We start from the raw sequence: 25,044 nt of genomic DNA on the forward strand, positions 1-25,044 counted from the left end.
ATTGAATGAACAAGCAAAAAACTCATATTATTATATCATTTAATATATGAATATTAAAAGTAATGAATGAGAACTATTTTAATTATGCAGTACTAAAGTCACTAAAATCCCTTAACTAACTTCCAAAAAATATATTATACAATTTAAAATCACCATATTTTCTTCAATCATTTATATTAACAATACTTCCAAAATAGGGTCCATATATGAATATATAAATAAAATTCTGTGTAGAATTTCCTAACAACTTCCCATTCAATCCTCCAACAATAACAGCACTTTAAAACCTATTTCATCCCAATATATTACATTCATCAAAAGTTTGTCTGAACATTCTTAAAAATAGTTGGAGGTAAGAAGTTGAACTTTTTGCTGTTATTATTGCACTACTATGCCTATTAGAAGAGCCTAATTTTGAAGATTATGCCAATTAAGAGGCTAGAGACGCATATGATAATGGATCATGGAATTAATAAGTTCTCACTTTACTTAATAGTGAATAATATATTTGTAATATTAATTTGATTTGATTAGTTCATTCCCAAATAAATGTTAAACAGGAATCTATATTAGAACATTAGAAAATAAGAGAAAAGTAAATAAACAGTAGTAAGTACATTACCAATTTAAGATGTAAGAATTATTAATGAAGAGACAGGATATACATCATATTTTGTTAAAAGTAAAATCGATGAACTCTGCACGTAAAACAAAATTCTTAAGGGTGTTTTATAAGTTATGCCAAATAATTATAGTTCTGGTATTGTTAAGACAGAATTTGGAATTATTCATATTCCTAATAAAGTTCATCTGAATAGAGCACTTAACGGTAATTCTGTATATGTTAACCTTCTCTCTGTTAAATAAAAAAATCAGGAAATTTTTAATTGGAGTATTGATTAATAATAAGGTGATGAACACATCACTTAAACTTTATAGCATGTAATAGGACATATTGTCTATACATAACCTTTTGAGGAAATAGTGCTGTAATGTTTTTTGGATTCTGAAACCAAATTGGCAGGAATACTAAAATTTATACCAATCGATAAACGATATCCTACTATTGTGGTATCAGATTAACTAGCAGATATTATTCCAAATTAAATCTTTAATATTAAAATATTAAATTGGAAGCCTTAAATGATTTATCCAGCTGGGGAAATTATTAGCAAAGATGAGGTTTTGTAATTAGCAGATTTGTCATAGATTGCAGATTATGTTATGAAAGTCAACGGAATACCATTTAATTATAAAGGGGATCTAGATCCTTTGATTTTATAAGAGATATAATATAATGAATAATAATTAATTGATGATGTGGGCCTTCCTAGGTCAGAAGTTTTTGGTTTGAATTAAAATATCTTGAATAATTATCAGAAATAAATTGAAAAGTTATCGAAGCGAAAATTGATTTTCGATTCGTAAAATCGTCGGGATTTTACTAATGAGCTCGTGTTTACAATTGACCCTGATACAGCCAAGGATTTTGATGATGCATGCCATATAAAATTAGTTGCTTCTAATGGCTCTACAATTTGTTTGAAATAACTATCCAAACTAAATAGTGATGATATATCAACGGCTTTTAATAATGCAATAGGTTACGAAATAGGTGTACATATTGCAGATGTAACTCATTATGTTAAACCTAACTCATAAATAGACCTCTATGCATAATCAACAAAAACCAGTGTATATTTAACTGACAGATGTTGTCCTATGATTCCATATGAATTGGCAGATGGTCTTTGCTCACTAAATCCAGCAGTTCCAAGATATACATTTTCAGTGGTATTTAGGCTTAATTTTGTTGGTGAATTGTTACCATAAACAGTATGGTTTGGCAAATCCGTTATTTTTTCACATGCTAGACTTGATTATGTAGGAGCCTAAATGATATTAGACAATAAGTTAACTCCAGATAATAATAGTACTGAAATTAATAATTTTCCAGTTTGCCTAAATTGTCAATCTGCAATATTTTTAGCTGTATAAACAATGAATATAATAGCTGTAGTGCTCAGAAAATAAAGAGAAGCATTGGGAGCTCTTTAGCTAAGAGGAGATTGTACTAGCTTTTCTATCAATAAAACTAATAATGTTGTTAGTATTTATGGACCAGAAGATGCTGTTGATGCACATCATTTAATTGAAGAATTTATGGTTGCTGCTAATTGTTTAGTTGGAATTAGGCTTGTTTAATCATTTCCAGGTTGTTCTATTCTTAGAAAACATCCTCCTCCACGTAAAGATGATAGTGTTAATAAAATTGTAAAAAATTTTGGAAAATTGTCATTCACGAATGGTAGCACCGTAGTTAAATCTATTGTTAATATTGCATCTAATATGTAGCATAAAATATAATTCAATGAGTAATTTTGGAGCTCGAAGTCTTAAAGTATGTTTTTAGCCGACAGTTGCTTCGCAACAAATAATTTGAATAAAGCTGAATACATAATTGGTCTCTCATCAGAAAAATCTCTATTCTCGCACTGGGGTATACATGCTTAGATGTATATGCATTTTACTAGCCCAATTCGTAGATACGCTGATGATATTGCGCATAGGTTATTAACAGAATCACTAAAAATTGAGAGTACCGGCTAATCCTCTATTTATTGTCCAAACAAACTATAAATTAAAGAGTTAATAAAATTGTATGAGTCAGTAGACTTTCTGCCTCCAATAGACTATTTGAAGATCTGTGACGAAAACCAAACTTTACAAGATACCATAGCACATTCTGATTAAACTAGGGATATTCAAGCTGATGTTTTAGAGGATGTAGAAGATGGAAAATATGTTAATTTACATTCTTAAAAAACAATGAATATGCTTAAAAAATCTATTGAAAATCTTTTAGAAAGGGGGCAGTAAACAGCTTCGATTTATGAGGAAAAATAGGACGTTTCACCTGCGGCATAGGCATTCAGGGAGGTCGAATAAGCTCTTAAAAACATTGGTTTACCATTATAAGTTCTTATTGATCATACAAAATCTTGCAATATTTTATCACAAGCGGCAGACAAGGCATCGTCACTCCACAGAAGCATCATGCTACATTTCTGGACAAATCAACAGTAAAAAGAAGTATTCGCAACCTGCTTTTTAATATCTGCAAAAGATAACATACTATTATTTTTCGTCCCGTAATTTGGTATTTCATTCACTTGCAATTCCAATTTTTTGAATAAGGAAGGATGTATTTTAGTTGAAAAATTCAGAACCGATTTAAGCTTGAATCAGCAGTTTGCGACCGAAAAATAAGAGGTATTTGAGCTATTTTCTTAAGTTGCCGTCAAAAGTGTTAGTTTTGAGTTTTTAGCACCTGTAAGTGTCCAAATTATCTCTAGTTAAAGTGTTTTGGATGGTGTAGATTATTGGTTGATGGGGTGAAGTGAAAATCGTTATATTATGGTATAGCGTTCAATCACTAATTTCATTTAATGTCTTCTTTACCATGTATCTAAAGATTTACATTAAATAACGAGAAGGATATATAAATTTGATAGCTTGAAATCTGAAAATTATATAATAATATTGCGAATAGTTATTAGTATTCAGATTTTAGTGATCAACTAAAATTATTTTAACTAATCAAAATTAGATATTTGATAAATTTAAATAGTATTATTAATATGAATTTCACATTTATATGTAATAATATTACTTTAAGTAAAGAATAATCATCAAAGATTCAACTAAAATATAACGGTTTTTATATTTATATTACTTATTTACTACATTGTATAATCATAATGATCTCATAATATAATTGAAAATTTATTTAATATTGGTAATTTTTTAAAATATTATGTGAAAGCAATATAAATCATACTAACTGTTTTATGGATTTTTTAATTTAAGATAGTTTTATAAGTTGTATATATAATTTATTGTTATAATTATTGTTTATAGTAAATATACCATAGTAACACACATAATTAAAAAATATAATAATAAATATAAAAGCTATTAAAACGAAAACTTAGTGTGTTTACTGTTTATAAATTGAATGTATCATATAATAAGTTATACTTATTAAAAAAATTGGGATGCAATAATGTCTATTTTTCAAAACTTCAACTTAACACATATAATTATAACTTATATGGAATCTATTGTCTGGTATTACAAACTTCATAATATTGACTTTAATATTGTTTTTTATGAATTTAAATTATAGAGATATTTTAATTAATATAATAACGGAATCATAATATATTTAATTAAATTTAAATATAATAATATAAGATAGATATTTAAGCGTTTATATATTAACTACATGTAAGTAAAACAGAATATTAATTTTCTTAATCTACAGATAAATTATAAACATAGAAAGACAAAATGATAACAATGTTAATAATCACAATAATGGTCCAATAAATTAAAACTGATATTAATGAATATTTCATGAACTGAAGCATAAGATAATTCCATCATGTTTATTTTTAGTTTGAATTCGAAATCGAGATTTAAAGTTATGTTATTTTAGCTGTCTTAACGACTATATAGCAATTGGAAAGGAAATTGTAATTGATTTAATAGCTTGAAAACTATATATTTATTAATATATAAGAATTAGAGTTCTTGCAGAATCTGATTTATCTGTTGCCTTCATACATAGATAATATAATACAGTATTAAAATTATTAATTTGTTTACACTCCTTGAAATGTATTAAGAAGAATCTAACGAATCAGAGAGCAAATAATATGAGTAAGACTATGAGCCACGACTGTTTTATCCAGACTATGACAGTAAATATGAGATATACCCAACTGATTTGTCTGACTAATCCGAAGACTAGCCTATGCCAATATTCAGCCCTGCAGAAGCAGAACATATTTGCGGCCGAAGAGATCATGCTGAAGATAGAACACTTATCCACAGTGAAGAAGGCTTTTAACTTCTGTGTGTCATGGATGGTCATGGTGGCTCGGAAGCTAGCTAGTATGTGAAGGATCACTATGTTGAAACTCTCTCCAAAAAATTAAAAGCGGAGCCAAAGATCAAAACCAAGACTGCTGTTGTAAATGCATTAGGTAAAATGGAAGATATTGTATACATGTCATGGGAATCCATCGGCACTACCTTCGCAGGCGTGATTATTCGCAATGGTAAAGCATTAATTCACCATATAGGAGACTCTAGGGTGATAGTTGGCCTCAAAGACGGGCGTGTAGTAGAATCAATCGACCATAAGCCTAATTTACACTGCGAACGTTATCGTATTCATGTTGAGAATCGAAATAAAATCGAGTACAATGGTAAATTCTTTCGATTATAAGTCGGCCTTGCAATGTCTAGAGCTATAGGAGATAAAGATTATAAGCGTGAGTCAAAAGATCCAATTGCAATACCAGACTTCCAATCAGTGCCTTCAGAAGACGTTAAATGGATATTTGCTGCATCTGATGGAGTAATAGACTAGCTTACAACGGATTAGATAGTAAACATAATAAATTGTCTCTGCCATAAACCCCACAAAGTTATGAAGACTAACTCCCATCTAGAAAATTTGGCAATTGAAGTGTTCAATGGGAAAGAGAATATCTCAGAGTTTAATAATGTCTTTGGCAAAAAAGACGCCGGATATTAAATTGTCAAATAGGATGGTTCATTTTCTAAAAAAATAGTAGATACACTTATAGCCATTTCATACCGTTCTTGGGGCTAGGATAATATCGGTGCTCTATTCCAGGTAATCCCAAATTTTGAGGACTATCCACCTAGAAATTTTAATACCCTGTTAGTTGAAAATATAGATTCCCCACTAAATACTTTCTCTAAAACTTTCCCTTATCCAAGAATATTTGCTAAAAACCTCGGTAATTTTCTAGTATACGACAATTCAACATATACTCAACTCCTAATAAGACATAAATTTCCAGATGCAAAAATAACTGAACTGGAGCTCGATAGAGATTAAATAGTTAATCTTACATTTTAGTCATACTAATAAATGTCTCTTTATACAAAATTTCATGGTCATGTTTATGTAACGTAATCAAGAACTATGGGCGAGGGTAAATTTTATTCAGAAATACGAGGTTATAATAAATAAAATATCAAAGAAATATAGAGATATAATAATTCGGACGATTTCACACTTAAGTTTCCGTGTTATCAAGTTAAAGATATTAAAGATATAGATAAAATTTACATGAAATTTGCAGAAATGTAAATTCCTCCGCTGATTAAGTTGAAAAATTACAGGCAATACACATCATTTGAAAACGATAAGCAGAAAGAAGATTTTGATATTTCATTACGCATAGTGGAGAGCATGAGACCCAAACAGTATTTAAGTTAATAAGTTTAATAATAACCTGAGATACACTCAACTGAAAGATAGAAGAACAGTTTACTAGATTCAATTAAGCAGTTTTTATGTTTTAAATAGTAAAAATGATCTTAAAATTGATATAATATAAATTATATTTATATCTTATTATAGTGAGCGTATGACTACTTTAAAAATAAACAATACGGATACTGGTTAGGCAGTCATATTTGAAAAATTACTTATTATTATTTTATATTGAATCCATATACGGCCTATCTGTAAACGATCGGAATATAACTGTTGTAATCAAATAAATATTATTAACATTAATTTAGTTCAATTATTACTATGTTTAGGATAGATTATTAATAATTATGTACTTCTAATTCATCTTTTAGGTCATAATTTTGTCCAAAATCAATTAACTTATAATTTAAAGCAAATATAGGCTACACTACTATTCGTAAAAGTTAACGCAAAAATAGCACAAAATGCAGCAGGAGATTTCTTGCAGAGAGTAGAATATTTTGCGCTATATCTCATTACTAGCCACTGAAAAATGCAAATTAAACTATCCACCCATATTCTGTCACATAAGCCAAGGTTTTCTACCGCAAACATTCGTCACGGATCATCATAATCTAGTGAACTAGTAAAAACTATATTTATATAATAACAATATTATCATAAACGCCACTCGTTTTCACTAAAATAATTTTGGCTAAAATTAACTTATCATTATTAGGTATTGTAAATACGGTATATTGAATTTTTCACTCATATGACTTGACTTCCAGTGCACGGTACCCTGGAAAATCAAGCTTTTAACCCAATTCACCTAAAATATCCTCTTTAAAAATCAGCAATCTGGCATTTTTGACGAGACAATTCCGGACTGAAAAGTAGAAATTGGCCCATCATAAAGAATTTGTTACATGCAGTCCAGATTTAGCCTAGTTAGCCCTTCCTAGACTATTCATTTTCCCTAAAATTCAGTATACAACTCATGCATTTCTGGCAATTCTAATGCTAGCAGCAGCAGAATTCTCGAAGTGCTGGAACCTGCCGACAGGTTCAGATGCCAAATCAGCAATTACCACCCAATAGCGCAAAGAGGCGGAAATCTTAGAGCTTTTTTCTTGAGCTCTGATCGGAATTTAGTCTCTGGGAGTATTCGCGCGAACGCCGCAAACTCGAACTGGACCAGCAGGTCGCCAAAGTCGTACGGCCAGGCCTCCAGCTGTTCGAAGTTCTTCAGCAGCACGCTAATGCAGAAGTTGGCCAGCACGTTGTAGTTGAACCGAAGGAACTAGTTCTGGATCGACACTGCGCGCGAGCTCTGGATCGTGGCATGGAGCGAGTCGAGTGCGGTGCTGGGCGGGATCAGCTGGATCACCCCCTTCGACACCTGGCTGATCTTCGCGAAGCTCTGCTCGTTGAGCACGTGCACCAGCCGTGCCAGCTGCGGCCCGTCCAGAAGCCGGCTCAGCTGCTTGGACTGCGCGTGGAAGTGGCCGCTCCTCGGCTCTAGGGCGAAGAGGTCCAGCATCGCGAGGCACTTCCCGCAGCTCACCCTGTCGAGCTGGAGCAGGAACGGCAGCACCGTTCCCTCGTCCAGGTGCCGCTGAAGCTCCGCCGGGTCCCGCGCGAATACCGTTGCCAGCTCCTCCGCCCTCTGCGAGCGGAACTCGTGCATCTGCTGCATGACCAGGCCGTGCCTCGCGATTTCAGCGAACTGCTGCGTCCGGAGCGCCGTCTTGAGCATCTTCCGCACGAAGAACACGTACGCCTGGAATGGGTGCTGCGTGAACTGCTTCAGAACGTCGAGGTCGATGTTGTTCAGCTGCTGGTCTAAGTGCCGCGAGTCAGCCAGCGCCTGGCCAAAGAGCACCAGCTTGAGCTGCTCGAGCACGTCGACCTCTGGCGCGAACGTGTACCTGCCGTCCACGGTCTCTAGGCAGAAGGCGCCCAGCTTCTGGCAGAGCCGGATCAGGCCCAGCACCTGGCTCCAGGACAGCACGAACTCCTCATAGAGCACGCGCGGGCCCACTAAAAGCTCCCGGGCGCTCTCGCAGTGCAGGAAGGCCTCGATCTGGCTGTAGAAACCGAACTGGCGCACCCGGGCGAAGTCGATCTTCAGGCAGCTCTGTACGAGCTCGCCCTCATCCTCGTAAAACTTCGATAGCGGGAAGTTGATCTCTATCTGGCGCCGAAAATCGTCGCACCGCTGGACCCGCTACAGGTCGCGGATCTGAACGAACTGCTGGGCATACTTTAACGCCTGGCCCTCGTTGCAGTCCTCGATCTCGGTCCGGATCTTCTTCAGCAAGTGCAGCGTCCGCCCCGCGAAAGCCTCCTCGATCTTGTCCAGCTTGCACGCAGTAAGGTTCTCAATGAACACGGACAGCACTGGCAGGGTCATCCGCTTCAGCGACTTGTCAGGATTTTGGTACAGCGAGATGAGCTCGCGCTTCTTTTGCATCTGGGTATGATCGGCAGCGTTGCACTGCAGCAGCTGCGTGAACGGCGGCCGAGGTGCGGCGTCCCATAGCTGCTTGGCAGCCCCCGGGCCGTTGCCGAACTTTTCCTCCAGCACCCCCAGAGAGCGCGGCCCTCGGAACTCCAGGAGTGCCGTGAGGGACACTGTGGGGAACTCGGCGAAGAACTAGTTCTGCGAGGTCAGCTGGGTCCGGTACCCCAGGTAGCAGGAAAGCAACAGCGAGAGGATGAGGAGCTCCGCCTTCTCTTTGAGCGTAGTACCGCCAAACATGCTCAGGTACGTGAAATTTCTCTAGAATTTGGAAAAAAGTGTCGCACTGAGCTTGCCGCTCGCTATGACCTAGACGCCCGAGACAATGGTTGTCAGGCGGTTGATGAGGTCCACGTCCGGTTTTGTGAAGCTCACGTACTCAAAGTCATAGCTCTCTTGCAGCTGCTGATCTGAGAAAATGCAAAAAACTCCCAATAAAACGTCAAATCTTTATCTCTGGTCAAGTATCTAACGTTTTAATTTTACCTCTTTTGCTAAATATCGACTAATCTAACTAGTATTAATATATCTTGATATTTTAAATGGAAATGAAAATCTAAAGATGGCAATCAAATCTCAGATTTAATATAAACTTACTACTCCTTGTTTTTCAAAATGAAGCTGTGCACATTAGGAACTAGGTGTATCCCTGATATTGTATGGGACACTATCATTCTCCTTACTACTAGTATTCCGTACTTGTATGTTAAGCTCGCCCCCAGGCCATTTAACTTTGCTCACTTTGTAAAACAAAGCTGACCCTATATTCTATATCTTTGCTGTTCACAGTGAATAAAATATCTAGTGCTACTTCCAATCTATCTCCTCCGTATGTGACGTGAATTTATGCTACTATTTATAAGTAGAGCTGCAAGCTCTCGTTTAGTATTTTGAGGGAACCTTCGAGATGAAATACATACGAATATCAAAATTAGCCATATTCAGAAGAATAATAATTTACACAACGAATACGAACTAGGCGGTAATAAAGAAATATTAGCTGAATCTATTGCTATGCTACTAAGTTAGGATTAAGTGCGTTATCAAAATATTATCAAATCATTACATGGTGATGCAGTGTGGACGTCTTAATGCGAGTATAAATTTTAGACACGATTTTAATCTTCTCTAACGCTCCTCAATGAATGAGGATATATTTTTAATAGCTTTAGTGACGATCAGCCTTCTTGTCATCAATTTGATGGATTGCATCAAATTTTAAATATAAGCTTTAGTATAAATGGGAGGCTATCTATAAAACGTAAATAAACAATTGATTCTACTTAGCAGGTGGCGGTACAGATAAAGGTATTATTTAGGAAGGCGCTTCAATGGTTCGTATGTTGGAGTTGAAGATGGGACACGGCCTCCCGTTTCACCAAGGCACTATCATCCTTTTCTGTCCGTAGCGCTAAATATGAATTACTCGGGATAGGCCTAATATATTACTATATGCTATTTATTTTTATATATAAGCTAGATAATTTTTACTAATTACTATCTGATCGGTTATTTTGTAGCAATTTTCCGTTTGCTATGCACTTATTCTATGAAATCGATACAACAGTTTATCACCTCAAAATTTTATGTTTTTAACTAAAATAATAACAATTATACCTGTTCTAGACGATTTGAGAATGATTAAATAATCAGTAAATTTAAGCAAGTGAAATCATAACAATAAATTCTCATAAGCCGGCATCCCGCTATTAGCACTATAAATTTATTGCAGGCTCAATCTCTTACCTTCTTATTTATGTGCTCTACTAGCATACTTACCACATCCCCGTATTAACTGCACACGTCACTCCTCTCGAATTTAGAAACTTCCAACGACATGTTTCCCCTAATACTGCAGCTGATCACCCCTTTGGTCAAAACAACCCTTTTAGTGAATCGTCATTTTTCACGTATGTGCAGATCTGCGCAATCCACCTGCACCAGCGAAGCCGCATCGCGCGTGTAAACCACATCAATATCACGCGAAATCGGGACCGTTACCGACTGCTGCGACGCGGCGGAAACGGCAGCCTGAAATGTCCTCCGGCACGTGGAGTCATCGAAAGTATAGTCAGTAAAGTTTGAGCACGGGGTACTGTCAGACGGAGCACATGCTATGGTGACAGTGGAGTTTCGCACCGTCAAAGTGACGGCTTTGCCGTTTAGCACATCGATAGTTACGATTGAATTGGCGACGTGGATATCCAGGGCATCCTGTGCGTCGAGTATGACCGGCGCATCGAACTTGGCGTTTTCGATGATAATGTCAGCTGCCCTCGAGAGCAGGATACCGGCCGATACGAACTTTCCACCGATGTGGAAAGTGGCATTCCAGGCAGCTTTTGTTTCCGCAATACACACCAGCGGGCGCCTAGGAACTAGGCTGAAGTTCGCGTAGAATAGCGGAGGCGTCGGCTTGGCATCGAAGAACACTGCTGAAAACTGCGGGTACGGGTACTTTAGACCTCGGTTAACCGTTTTTGTAAGCAGCTGCACCTCGTCCTTTTCCGTTGACGAAATACGAATTGTATGCTCCACAGAGTCCAAATGAATGAAAACTGGGAAGTTCTCCTACTAGAGATTGACCTGTAGCGGGGAAATGGTTTCTGTGAAATTGAAATACGTTATCTAAGGGATAACATCAGTTTACTTTATCATGCTCCTCGTATTGCGAACAGCCAGAGTATGAGTGTAGAAAGAGAATGTACACGTCAACTACTCTAATACCAGATATGCGATTACCATTAACGTAAAAAATGTCAGTGTTGAGAGTCTACCTAAAATTCCAACAATTTTATAACGCTTGATAGGAGAATTCTTTTGTTTTAATTTCATTATTACTACATTTGCAAGTATACTATATTATATTATATTATCATCTTTGACCAAAAATTAATATTAAAAATGAATTTATTAGATTTTTATAATAATTCAAATAATTATAACTGCTTTTGATGTTATTTGAAAATACTATAGAAGTTAGGATTAAATCACTGTACTTTAGACTAATTTGAAGTAGATCATGAATCATTATCAATAAGAAATGAGTCAGATCCCTCTGTTGTGGTTGAAAGTTATATAGTCTGATTTGCTTTAGGAATATTTATCTACGGATAATGAGGAATGGGAGGCGTGTTTTATTAATTAGTCGGTAGATTATATTAACCAACAGAATTATGTATCCTTGGTTATTTAAATGCAATTTATTATCCTGTTTTAATATCTACACAAACAAAATCTTTAATAGTATTTTATGGTTCCTTACTTTATATTGTAGATTTTTTTACAAATGTTTTTAGTTAATTAAGTTTAATTGTCTTAATTCCATTCATAGCTTTATAAGCATGTCTCTACTTTTATTTTAATGCTAAAAATGATGGAATAAAAGATTTTTTCTCTTTCTTTGAATTTATATCTTAATTAAACTTTTCAAATTAATAATCCATTATATAATAGTAAATTACAAGAGTGAAAAAAACCGCCAAAAACATTACACAGCAAAAAGTAACAGGATATATGTCAACTGGATATAGGTTCTGTCCTTATAGAACCCCAATTGATAACGAATTGATGATTTCCACCCATACAGCAGATGTTACCATATTAAATGTGACTGCTAACGGGGAAATAAATATTAAAGTTACCGGCATAAGGACATTCATAACTACTACTAATACTACCGCAATAATAAGATTATTTTGCTAACTAGATACAGAATCAATAATTTCTTTAAAACTAAGAAGTGTATGTAAGAAATATATCAAAAAGAATGCAAACCCTAGTCTCATCATTACTTAAACTTCTGAATAGGCTCCAAGTATATTTTGTAAGAATAATATCTAAAAAGCTTCACATAGTATAGCAAACATAGTTTAGAATATTGCTACTATAATAGATAATATAGATTCTTCATTAAGTTAATAAGGATTATCAAAAACGTCATTAAATGCATTTTTCAAAGCAAAATATAATGGAAGAGATACTGCAGCAAATAATAATATCATTTATGAGAATTTATACTTCATTTTTAGAATGAATGTAAATAGTAGCATTGAAAATGGTGCTGAAAAGCATTTAAATATCGTTTAGGAAACTGACATTGCTTATGGGAGCAATTTATACACAGTTAATTAAAACATAAAATCGAGCCCAGCTCCAAATAGAAACATAAAGAAGTCTGAAATTTTATGGTAATAAAACATTCCTAAATTTGGCGGTTCTAAGAAGAATAGTAAAAAGGCAAAAGGGAAAGATCCAATACTTAAAGATGCTGAGTATAAATGTATGTCATCAACATAGGTATCCTAAAGAGCTACGCAAAGTGCTATTATTTAACAAAGAAAAATACCACAGGTAATTTTAAAAAAGTCATATATTAACCTATTTACATTACTGCGTATTTTATGTCGGAAAATCATTAACTTAGGTGATTTTCCTATCGATACTATTAAAATAATTATAGTTAATACAATTAAAGGCAGAAGAAACCAAAGATAAATAAATTTATTAGGTATGTGTCCTATGCATAATGATTGTACCATATAAAACCCTGTAGCACATGTATTACAAAAATAAGACCCATCAATTTCTTTATAACATATTCCCGTCTTTATTTTTTCCTCCGCAATTTGACAACATTAATAATCTCTACATTGAATATAATTTTATTTACATTGGTCACAATAAATCCCTATAAAAGCGGCATCGCACTGAATACATTTTACTACTTCGGTAGCTACATTTAAGTAGCAACGTCCGGAGTAAAGCATTTCGTATTTTTATAGTTATATCCAGCAAGTGAAGTTAACCAAAATGTAATAAGAACCACATTCAGTACAATATTACTGACTGCCAACATAGTAACCTTTTAAACACACAGCCTCATCTAAGCATTTAAATTAATTATTTTCTAACATTATACAACTTCCGGATAAAAAATATATTGGTCTATAACACTAATTAGCATATTCTATATGCCCTGTTAGACAATTTTTACAAACTAGAGGATTTTTTCCAGATTTGCAAGATATGCAGACGGGTTCAGAATAAACACCGCATATTCCAGCTGAAATTTCTTCAGTTTATATGCATCTTCCTCCAATAAACTCATAGTTAATATCGCAAGTCTAGCAGTTATCGTCAGCTGAGTAACCAGGATAACAATATGCACATTTTATGACAGGTCCCTAGAACCAACAGTTTCCTTATTCACAAAATGAGCAATTTTTGTAACATCCTTCTCCAAGTACATAAGCTACTTCTGCTGGTAGCATGGACTGGTTAATCCAACCTATATCACAGAGCTTACATTCACTATTACTGTCAAATTTAAATCCATCAGCACACTATTTACAATCAGGTGGAGTATAACCTACTTAGCATTCTGAGCATAATATTTTTGTATGGTTAAAGGCGAAAGAAATTTAACAATTCCCAAAACATGTTTCATGTGTTAGACTACAATCTTTAAAGCATCTATCTTCAACAAGTGAAGTATCATTTTAACATTGTTCACATAACAAGCCTTGATATCCCTCGTAACAATTACATATAGGTTAATCATCTACTGTGCATGACCCCCCTTCGTGGAGTGTTATTTCTAAGCATGACCCATTTGATTACATTTAAATATCTGGGTAACATGATGTACAAATTGGTTCAGGTGCCTCGTAGCACAAACCATTTATACAAAATGGCAGAGAGCAGACCGGATAGCAGTTTTTCTATATAAGAAGCTCACCATACTTACATGATATACAAATTTTTTCTCCCTCTAACAATATGCAATCAAGTCCTGGTATTAAAGGGTAGCAATGTTTTTCGTAAATAACAAATCCTTCTCTACAATTTTAGCATTGCGACAGCTCGGCACCGTTGTGGCAGGCCGAGCACACGACGGTGTCCTGGTAGTAGAAGCAGGTGCCGTAATCGCAAGTATCGCAAACTCTTAAGCACTGTTCCTAATATTTATGATATCCAGTTATACAACCTTAACAAATAGATGCTAAATCATACCCCTCTGTACAATTTTGACAGAATACTCCACCTTTCTTGTAATAGCAGTCCCCATTACACGTTTCGCACTTTTATAAACAATCCGTTCCGACCATAACATATCCTAAGTCACAAATTTAACAATCGGGACCCGAAAATGTAGGATAGCAAGACGAGCACTCAATATTATTATAATCATTAAAATAGCAATCTCCATTACAATTTTGACATTTTAAGTAGCACACGCCATTCTTATTAATGCTGAGAGTATCACAATCTTGGCATCGATCTCCGCTATAATTTGGTTTGCAGCCAGAACATGTATTCAAAGTAGATCCAGCGATATGAATTTTTGTAAACTAAACGCCTGGATTGCACTTAAATTGGCGATCTATATATTCACAAGCTAAACATCCCAAAATACAGCTATCCTTTACTGATATACCACTAGGACGCTTCTTCAAAATTGATGCTAGATTTACCAGCTCAGTTTCGAACGCTATATGTACTATATTAGTACGCGCCACGTGTGTATATAGAATCAACTGTGTTAGATCGCAATACTCTAGACAGTCTCCAGTATATAACTGGTTTGGATAAGCACAACTACACTAAGGGCCTTCGCATGTATTATCAAATAACGTCGTTTTGCATGCATTTACGTCATCTCTACATTCAAAAATATCACATTTTTATCCTTTCCAGCCTTTGTAGCATATAATTCCTTCATATTTACAGTTTCCATTAACTATATTATCGCATCTATAACATGTATTTAAAATTAATATATTTTCTGCATAGCATTTGCAACTTCCATTAATGCATCTACCTAGGTCTGCACAAGGCTTTATAAGATCAAAATCACAACGATAATTTAAGCATCCATCTTCTAACGAATATCCATTATAACAAAGACATCCTTTCCCAGGAACACACTTTCCATGAGCACAATTACTAGCCATACATTTCTAAAAGCAGTAAGCGTTATCATCCGAAAGTTCAAATCCAGCATAACAGCTAACACAAAAAATCGATTAATCGTCTCTATAAAAACAATCTCCTTTAGAGTTTTCATAAATTTTGTAGCAATATCCGGATATCAATCCGTAACCCAGTATGCACGAATCACATTTCGTTCCGATAACATTACCGGTACACTAACAAACTTAATCTGGATGACATATACCAAAAATGCAAGTAATCCACGAACACTCTAAAAGGCACTGTGTGTTGTCTATTGAAGTCACATAATACAAGTCGCATGATATACAAAATGCATTGCCATCCTTAGTAATGCAATCTCCATGTGGAATTGGTAATCTATTATGACAATTGTCCTCGAATTATATAAATCCATCTTAACAATCTACGCAACTCGGCATTTTATAGCCAGTATTACAGGTAATACATATTTTATCGTCATTTTGCTTGATTAAACACTCAATACCCTTACATACAGTGCATATTTCGATACATTTAAGTGAGATCTCTTTGAAACCGTCTGCACATGTTTCACATGTAGGCATATTGAATCCATTGAAGCATATATTACATTCTATAATGATACCGACATAGTAGCACTCGCCTCGATCAGAGTTCACCGATTTTTGACAAACTCCATTAACTAAGATAAACCCAAGTTAGCATTTCGCGCAGCTGGGGCTTACGAACCCTGAATAACAAACATCGCACGTATAGGAACCATCTTCGTTAATCAGACAGTTATCACCAAAGCATGTATCCGGTGGACAAGTAGCAAGACATTTCAAATTCTTTTCTACAAAACCTGTTATGCATATTTTACAGGATGGCATTTCATAATTATGATAGCACTCACGACACATAATACTATCAGAACTTTTCCAACATATCCCTTTATTAGTATTTATTAGTGCCAAACAGTCCGTAACTATTAAAATATAACCAGGTATACATAAACGGCATTAAGGCATCATGTAACCTAGAGTACAAGTTGCACATTATGCTTATGTATTTGTTATCATAAAACAGTTAGTACCTCTACAATCTTTTTCTTAGCATCTTACATAGCACGAATTATTGTATTCAATTTTAGATTCAGGACATGTTAGGCAGTCTGGCATATTAAAATTATGATAGCATTTAACACACATGATAATTTTCTCCTTAAACCAGCAATCTCCTTTATCTGTATTCGTTATCTCACGGCATATTCCATCAGTTTTTTTATATCCTGTGATACATAAAATGCAATCTGGAATCTACAAATTTTGAAGACAAGAAAAGCAATGAATTTTATTTTCTGAAATATTTATACAGTCACCGGGACAATCATTACATTTATGATAACAAGTGCTGTTGTATATTTTTGAATCAGCTTTGCAATCTATACATAGAGGCAACTCTTTATTTTTTAAACAAGATATACATTCATATCTAGTGTCAATTATTCCACATTATCCTAATTCTGGAAAAGCAATTTAGCGACAGATACCATTTATTTCTATGGCTGTATTTGGGTTACAATGGCATTTGTCTTCGATGCAAACACTAAAACTGTCACATTTCTTAAAAATACATGAGTTAGTATTAGTACATTTTGCATAATTACTAGGTATCGATGTTATATTAGAATTGCAAACACATATATCATTTATGCATTTTCCCTATATACAGCTTTTTCCCATGATACACGACCTACCACATTAATAAGTATCTCCAATAACTAGTTAACATCCCAATATACAGTCAATACAGTGTGGTATTTCACATAGCTGACCTGAGAACCCATTGATACAATTACATTATCCACTGCTACAGGAACCTCCATTTAAACAGGGATTATCTACACAGTTAATTGCACAAAATGCTCCATAAAATCCATATTTGCATAATGGAATCTGATCCCAGAATGACTATTTACCTTAGCACTCCATTTAACATAAGTTTGGGCCATTTTTTGGTTAAAAATGATTTTCTGTTGTTTTTCCTGAAATCAGCTCCGTATTTGATGTCTCAAATCCAGAATAAGCCTCAAATTTCCAGAAACTAGTCTAAAATACAAAATCAAATCTAGGAAGATTTTTATTTACGTTAGGTGTATAATACCAAATTTTTTAGTTATACATTTTAATATTTTTCATGAATTCTTAATTTTTAAGATGTTCAAGTTTTATGGATACTTAATTATCACTGCTATACGTGTATCTATTTAATTAGTCTGAATACATAACATATGCTTATAGAGAATTCCTAACGCCACTGTGTACACCTTCTGGTTTATACAAAGCTAATGGTGTTGAATTAAAATAAAACCCAACATAAATAAAATTATTAATAATAGTATCGCCACTATCATTTAGAATTAAGAATTATAATTTGTCCATAGAAAATACTTCCGGGGATATCACATCATAATCCATAAACATATTTTATATTATGGAATTCTTAATAATAACAGCTAATACTGTAATAGGCTAATAATAATTATTTTAATTCATCTTTATATCTCCATAAATAACAATATTTTTATACGTGCAATTTGAAATATTTTCTCCTAAAGCTGCCCATGAGTAATAACTATACACAACATGAGCCAAAACTTAAATGCTTATATTCTCAAAATTATTTTAGTGTGCTGTTTCTGATAAAATACATAATTTATTGCTAGTACCAATATTTAATGTCAAATTTAAAACTATAATGCAATTTTATATTATCATTTAATCAGAATAAGCAATAAACCCATTGAAATTTTACCAGGAATTAATATCTTAAGTTTACTTTATAAAAAAATATGAACTTAATAGTTAAATTTTGCCATTTCTCCCTTCCTAAAAAATAGGTTGTACTTGTATAAACTTTTATTAAAACTCATCAAACATATAAAAATACATATTTGTGCAGCTAATATTAGTATTCATAGCTTTGTTACTAATTCCAGTTATATACACATATTAGTTTTTATCAGTATTTATGTTACACTAAATATAAAACGAGCATTGTTCAATAATGGAATTATCTAACTACCACGCAATTGTAGAATAATTACTATTCTAAAGTCTTGTAATATTAGATATGAAAGATGTATTTCTGATAGTTAATTGATTACAATTACCCATAAACAAAGAAAATTTGCCTTATTATTAGAATTATAATTTTAATGTGACCTTAATATATGATTATAACAGTTAAACATCCATTCTACCAGGTAATAAAGAAACGTCTGTTTAAATATCTGTTTTCATATCTATATAACATGTTATCAATAATTCATATATTACAAAACCATTCGTTATAGTCTCTGAAATGATAAATATTTTTGACAATGTGTCTTTTTAATTATTATCTAGACTTATATTAGCATAAATATAATATTTACTCATTGATGACTTTTGCAATTTTGTTATTAATGATATGTTTTAATCAAGAGGATATATATTTTTGAAATTTGTATTAATCGTAATATTTGAAGAAAACAATGCATTATTTAATGTACATAAAGCATAAAATTAACTATTAAGTAAATTATCAGACGAAAAAGATGATTTAAATGTTGAATCCGCAAGGTGAGCATTAAATTAAAAAGCAAATGAAGCTTATAATTTTTGTTAATGTAATGTATTTATTAATTCTATTTAAGCCCATAATCTTTTAATACTAGCAAAAACAGTATAACCTAACAAATAATAATTTTGAGAAGTAGATCCACCCATTATAACAATTGCTGTTATAGTTAAATTTTAAATTGACCCCTAAATATTTTTTGATACACCATAAAAATTAGTTACTACAACAGTGTTAAATATTGCATATCTTAGAGCTAGATTACTTAGAACTCCATTAAAATTTTCAAACATCTCGCTATTGGATACCATTGTATTTAATTATATATTATCAATTATAAAACTTTACCCTTAAATATATCCATAAAAGCCAACTATTTTAATTATAGGAGCTGTGGTATATATATCATTAGCTACAACAAAAATATCATCATGATAAATAGATAAAAGACTAAATTCTTTTTCATGCGAGATTATAATCTTAGATATAACACTCAACATTTTAAATATAAGTAATAATAATAGATGTAATAAATATAGATTAATTGTTTAAAAATTTTATAAACATAAAAGTAGTATATTTAATTAATCTAAAGAATTGAAGAAAACTACATTCCTTAATATATAAAAATAGATTAATCTGCAGTTTATCCCTTAATCCTCAAAGAACATAATAAATAGATTAAAACTGAAATATAGACTTTATTTCAAATATTTTAGGAATGGGAAAATTTATTTTGTTAAGTTCTTATTCATATCTTTATTTTTTTTATTTATCAATCATATTATTTTTATTTAGTAATATAATAAACACTAGATAGCAGTAAATATTTTTTTTAATTATACTAAAATGATTTTGATACATAGTTATTTTACTAAATTTATCAGTAATACATTTTAAAATCTTAAAACAATACTTGTATTATTTACATTACAAAAATATATAATGATATATTTTTACTTATCAATTAACCAGTTAGTTCAATTATTATATTAAAAATTTGTTTTAGCCTTTATTCGTATATTCTTAATATTCCCTTTTTAATATAAATTTGGAATAAGTAATTTGAAATGCTAAATAATTCTCTTAAACTGAGAGTTAGTTATTTACGTATATAAAAATTTATCTATAAGTTTATTTCACTTTATTAGGAGGTAGTACAAGTAAATTAATGAGTAAAATATTTATCTTGATAATATATTTTAAAAAATAACATTATTACTTACCTTTAACTTATTAGTTTAATTATAAAATACTTTTTATGAAAATTATATGCATTATTAACACATACAACATATTCTACTATTAAGAGCAAATATGTACCATAAATTTATAATTTATTCTAAATACTTACGCCTTGTAAAATTACAGTTGATATTAATGATTTTGCTTAATGACTATAATATAATAGGTTAATGAAACGGTTATGTATTGAATATAGAATCTTTAGTGTTTAGACAACATCACACAAAAAATTATTTTCGATTTTGTCTCATGAAAGTTAATAGTCTTTAAATGTTTAAGATTTATTTTATATCTCAAATAATCTTAATAATAAGAGGTATTTATTTTACTCAGCCTACATATAGCTACATAGAAAAATTATTCCTTAATTTATTACATAAATGGCGAAATAATGAAAATAATACGTAGAATCACTATAAATTTTGAACTGTTGCAGTTTCTTAAAAATGTTTGATAGTTATACTTTATTTATTAATATAAAATAAATTGGCAGAATATGAATATTACTATATATTATTATATATGTTACTAACTCATTAGATTTAAATGAAAATAGATGTTAACTAGATAATCTAAATTACAATAGACTCTATACTAATAATTTTCATAACTACTATTTCGATTATCTTATATTTGCCAGAAAATACCAGTTAATAGTAAGTAATCTTATCCTTATCAGCAAATCCAACGTTTTATGCCAACTATATTTAAAATCCTACACCATAAAGATATTGCTATTCTAAAGCAAACGAATATTATGATATCTATATTTGCTAGTATCTTAATTTTGCAGATGAGCATCTTTTTTAAAAAATAGTAGGACCTGTCATAATTTAATACTCCTAATTCGACCATGACACTATGAAATTTGAAGTTATAACTAAAAACGTCAAGAATAAGGAAACAATTATTATCCATAATTAAGATGTTGATGTAAACCATTGTTTCAACTTACAAACGGTAAAATATGCGTGTGTTTCTGACTCAAAACTAATTTTCGTAGTAGCGCGTTCTCATAGCTTTCCATAATCTCTATAGCACGGAAATCCTATTATAATAACCAGAATTCGAGCGTTTCCAAAAAATATCACTCTAAACATATTTTTGATTTTGTTTCTGTTCATACTTACTGCCAGATACGTATCTAGAGTCCTTAAAGAGTGCCCCCATATGCCGCAAAACTTTATCTATGCAACTCCCCAAGTTTTGGACAAACGACCGCCGCTTAACACTACCTTTAGAACAAATATCTGAATGGTCAAATCGCTCACATGCAGTCCTCGAGTTGCTCTAGAAGTTTCTTTAACCGCTCTAACTCCATTTTCTGTTTCATTCGCGCAAAGTAAATTTCGCAGTTGTTATTAGCGCAGTTGTCTTCAATGTCCTTTATGCCTTGCTGGCACTAGAAGCATTCCATGCCGATGCAGTTCGCACGAAATTCGGTCACGCGCAATTAGTTAACAATCAGATCGTATTTTTGCTAAATTTTTGGGATGTCGCTAACACAGTTTTGGCACATTTAGCCTTGCTATGATGGATTGTTACAGATGATGCATTTTTAGGTAACTTTGATTCCTAGGCCTTTGATGCCAGCGGCAGTGGACTTAGTAGTGAAGAGAGTGTGTAGGCCGCTGAAAAGAACACGCGAGGCTTCTTTTTCGGCTTCGTCAATAGATAACTTTGGGGCCAAAACGGGTCCTAGAAGACGTGAAATTGGCTTCTCCAGTTGTTGATGGAGGTAATAGTCAGTATCTATTTGCAATCCATTTTTAACAGTATAAGATGGGTCTTCTGACCGTTTATAGAGCTCTTTATCGTTCGTTCTAGTGATTACATATTAAATTCGGTCTCCAATTTTAACAGTATGACCTCTTTACATCATTTTAGTAACGACTGATAAATGTGGTTGAGATGTGTTTTTATAGTCCTTCATAGCTTATGAGTAAGATTTACTGATGACTAATAATTGAACGTCAATTCTATCTGTTAAAAGATCTTATACAACTGATTTTACGAATTTGACTGCACCCTGCGGAGAATTTTCAAAAAATAAAAATTCTAATACCCGTTTCATAGTTATAGGTACTAATTAACAATTATCTCGACGCACTAGTTCCAGACCTTTAACATCAATTTTGTCATATTTTTCTAAATTTGTCCAATACAAACCAGCATATCTCTTCTTGTTTATTAATAAATATGGGCAATAAACCTTTTCAAACTCTAGACTGATTGGTGCTTTAAATTTTAGTGTAACAAATTTTGCAGCATGAATCGCTAACTTAAAAGATTCTTCAAGAGTTTTCACACCAAATTTAATCATAACAGAATCTGTATCGCCGTAAATAACTTATGCTGACGATGATAGGACCATCTTTTCATCGTTATCTAATGTTAATTCTGTACCCTTTATATAGTTTTGCTCTACTTAATTTTTTGTAAATTCAATCATTTATCTACCGAATGAGGTTACCGATGATGAAATTTCAATAGATGGTAATTTACCATTTTATAGAGCCCCAGTAAATCCATAAAGTGAATTTGCTGTAATTTTTAAAGCTAGTTGTCTACCATTAAGAACATTTAACTCTAATGCATCCTTAGCATTCTTCATATCTTTTTTAGCTGAGGAACGCGCAGTCAGTAGTTATTTTAATATCATTGGCAGTAACCCTTCTTCGATATCCTAATTTAAAAAATAGAAATTCTAAGGTGTTTTTGTAACATATCTTGAATTTAAAAGCTCCTCAAAACTCATATTTAATCCAGTTGTTTTATTAAAATAAGTTATATCAAAGTTATTTGCTTCTACTAATGTTGAATAACACAGATTGTGAGCAATAATAATAGATGGATACAGAGACGAAAAATCTAAAGTTGAAATTGGTGTATTTTTATCATAGTAACCTCTAACAGGTTCTAATACGGTTGCTCCTTCCAGTTCATCTTCTTCATCTCCATCTTCTTTAAAACCAGTAGAACTACCAGACCGAATACGCATTGGTATAAGAATTTTATTTTACTTACAATACCTTGCTAATAGTGAAACCATTCGAACTTATTATCCTTATTTTGTTAAAACACTTAATGTTACTCCCGTAACTTTCGACATTTCAAATACTTAAAATACTATCATAAGCTTATTTAATAATAAAATAGGTAATTATGCATCTTTTAAACAATATTAAGCAACCGTTTTTCTATCCTATGGAGTGCCATTATACAATGGGGTAATCATGGAATAGTGTACATCATCTTTCTGCATTTTTAAGAATTCGGCAGAAACACTATTTAATGAGTAACTTCTTAACTTGAAACCTAACTAAATTTGTGGTAAAACATCTAGAGATACTCTTCCAGGAATATTTATATCATAACTTTCCCTGGTACCTAACTAGTTACTAGTAAATGTTTTTGGTGTAGCTTTAGCCTTAAAACTTGAAAATCTTGAAAATGTAACATCAACATTATTGATTTCTGCCCTTTTAAATACGTATGGCCAATCAAAATTATCAATATTATATCCTGTTAACAAATCTGGGTCAAACTCTTTTATATATTGAAAGAAAGCATGTAAAACCTCTCTTTCTGTTTCGAACCAAATAATTCTACCAGTTTTTAATTATGATACTTCTTTTAAAGCAAATACTATATTTTCTGATTATTGACTACCCTAAATACAGCTTACACATCCTATATCTATAATTTGATCTTCTTCTCTTTCAGCTTTTGGAAATCCCTAATAGCTCACACATTCAATATCGAAACTTAAAATACGAATTTACGCATTATTTATTTAGTCTAAAGATTACAAATCTTCAAATTTAGCCGTGATATTTATTTAGCAGTTTTCCTATTGAGAAATTGCAAATTTATTAACTTTGCACCATCCACATCCAACTAAATTCGCATCTACAAGAAAACGTGTTTTATCATCAATTTCAGTGTTAAACTACTGCTACTTAGGGAACAAATTTCGTAAACCTGCTAGAAGAGATGACTAAGGAGCTGAAATTTTGAAAAAATTAGAAAACTGATGATGATTTTTATATATGGATCTGTGATTCTCAAGTTTAACAACCATAAAATTTTATTAGTTGTTAGATTTAATGAATTACGTTACTTCAGCTTCAGTTTTAAAATTATTAGTACCTAATAAAAAATAGTGTTAAAAGTTTTATATTTTTACTGAAATTGAATTTCCTGCATCAGTTACTCCAAACATAGTAATAGTAGTATTTGGGGCTAAATCTTACTAATGAATGTCTATAATTTAAAATATAAAACTCTCTTAACCTGTTGGAATTTCTGGACGTTGATGTTAGGTGTACATATAAAAGAAGTGGTAATATAAAAATAACCATATAATATTTCTTTTATAGGAAGTCAATAATATGCAGAATGTTTATAATTTCAATATTTTTTATTTCTAAAA

The 25,044-nt window shown here is 32.3% G+C and overlaps 8 protein-coding genes across 8 annotated transcripts; 4 read left to right on the forward strand and 4 right to left on the reverse strand. All coding sequences in view use genetic code 6, as the record gives it.

Annotated features, from left to right (window-relative positions):
* Positions 1-62: 62 nt before the first annotated feature.
* Positions 63-530, forward strand: SS50377_20321 (Ubiquitin-conjugating enzyme E2; the record flags this gene model as incomplete). Its single annotated transcript, XM_067904264.1, has 1 exon — positions 63-530. The coding sequence occupies one exon, from the start codon at positions 63-65 to the stop codon at positions 528-530; it is 468 nt and encodes a 155-aa protein (XP_067767746.1).
* A 19-nt stretch (positions 531-549) lies between these two features.
* Positions 550-3,399, forward strand: SS50377_20322 (Ribonuclease; the record flags this gene model as incomplete). The annotated part of the gene is made up of 1 exon (XM_067904265.1): positions 550-3,399. The coding sequence occupies one exon, from the start codon at positions 550-552 to the stop codon at positions 3,397-3,399; it is 2,850 nt and encodes a 949-aa protein (XP_067767747.1).
* Positions 3,400-4,681: 1,282 nt separating this feature from the next.
* Positions 4,682-6,421, forward strand: SS50377_20323 (Protein phosphatase 2C; the record flags this gene model as incomplete). Its single annotated transcript, XM_067904266.1, has 1 exon — positions 4,682-6,421. The coding sequence occupies one exon, from the start codon at positions 4,682-4,684 to the stop codon at positions 6,419-6,421; it is 1,740 nt and encodes a 579-aa protein (XP_067767748.1).
* Positions 6,422-7,271: 850 nt separating this feature from the next.
* On the reverse strand, positions 7,272-9,065 carry SS50377_20324 (uncharacterized protein; the record flags this gene model as incomplete). Its single annotated transcript, XM_067904267.1, has 1 exon — positions 7,272-9,065. The coding sequence occupies one exon, from the start codon at positions 9,063-9,065 to the stop codon at positions 7,272-7,274; it is 1,794 nt and encodes a 597-aa protein (XP_067767749.1).
* A 1,659-nt stretch (positions 9,066-10,724) lies between these two features.
* On the reverse strand, positions 10,725-11,660 carry SS50377_20325 (uncharacterized protein; the record flags this gene model as incomplete). The annotated part of the gene is made up of 1 exon (XM_067904268.1): positions 10,725-11,660. One exon carries the CDS (start codon positions 11,658-11,660, stop codon positions 10,725-10,727), a length of 936 nt encoding a protein of 311 aa, XP_067767750.1.
* A 185-nt stretch (positions 11,661-11,845) lies between these two features.
* SS50377_20326 (Transmembrane domain-containing protein) lies at positions 11,846-20,119 on the reverse strand (the record flags this gene model as incomplete). Its single annotated transcript, XM_067904269.1, has 1 exon — positions 11,846-20,119. One exon carries the CDS (start codon positions 20,117-20,119, stop codon positions 11,846-11,848), a length of 8,274 nt encoding a protein of 2,757 aa, XP_067767751.1.
* Positions 20,120-21,155: 1,036 nt separating this feature from the next.
* Positions 21,156-21,863, forward strand: SS50377_20327 (uncharacterized protein; the record flags this gene model as incomplete). Its single annotated transcript, XM_067904270.1, has 1 exon — positions 21,156-21,863. One exon carries the CDS (start codon positions 21,156-21,158, stop codon positions 21,861-21,863), a length of 708 nt encoding a protein of 235 aa, XP_067767752.1.
* A 13-nt stretch (positions 21,864-21,876) lies between these two features.
* On the reverse strand, positions 21,877-24,942 carry SS50377_20328 (DNA polymerase; the record flags this gene model as incomplete). Its single annotated transcript, XM_067904271.1, has 1 exon — positions 21,877-24,942. One exon carries the CDS (start codon positions 24,940-24,942, stop codon positions 21,877-21,879), a length of 3,066 nt encoding a protein of 1,021 aa, XP_067767753.1.
* Between the last annotated feature and the right edge of the window lie 102 nt (positions 24,943-25,044).

This window comes from Spironucleus salmonicida, chromosome 1 (genome assembly GCF_000497125.1).
Source record: "Spironucleus salmonicida strain ATCC 50377 chromosome 1, whole genome shotgun sequence".
Taxonomy (NCBI): domain Eukaryota; phylum Fornicata; order Diplomonadida; family Hexamitidae; genus Spironucleus; species Spironucleus salmonicida.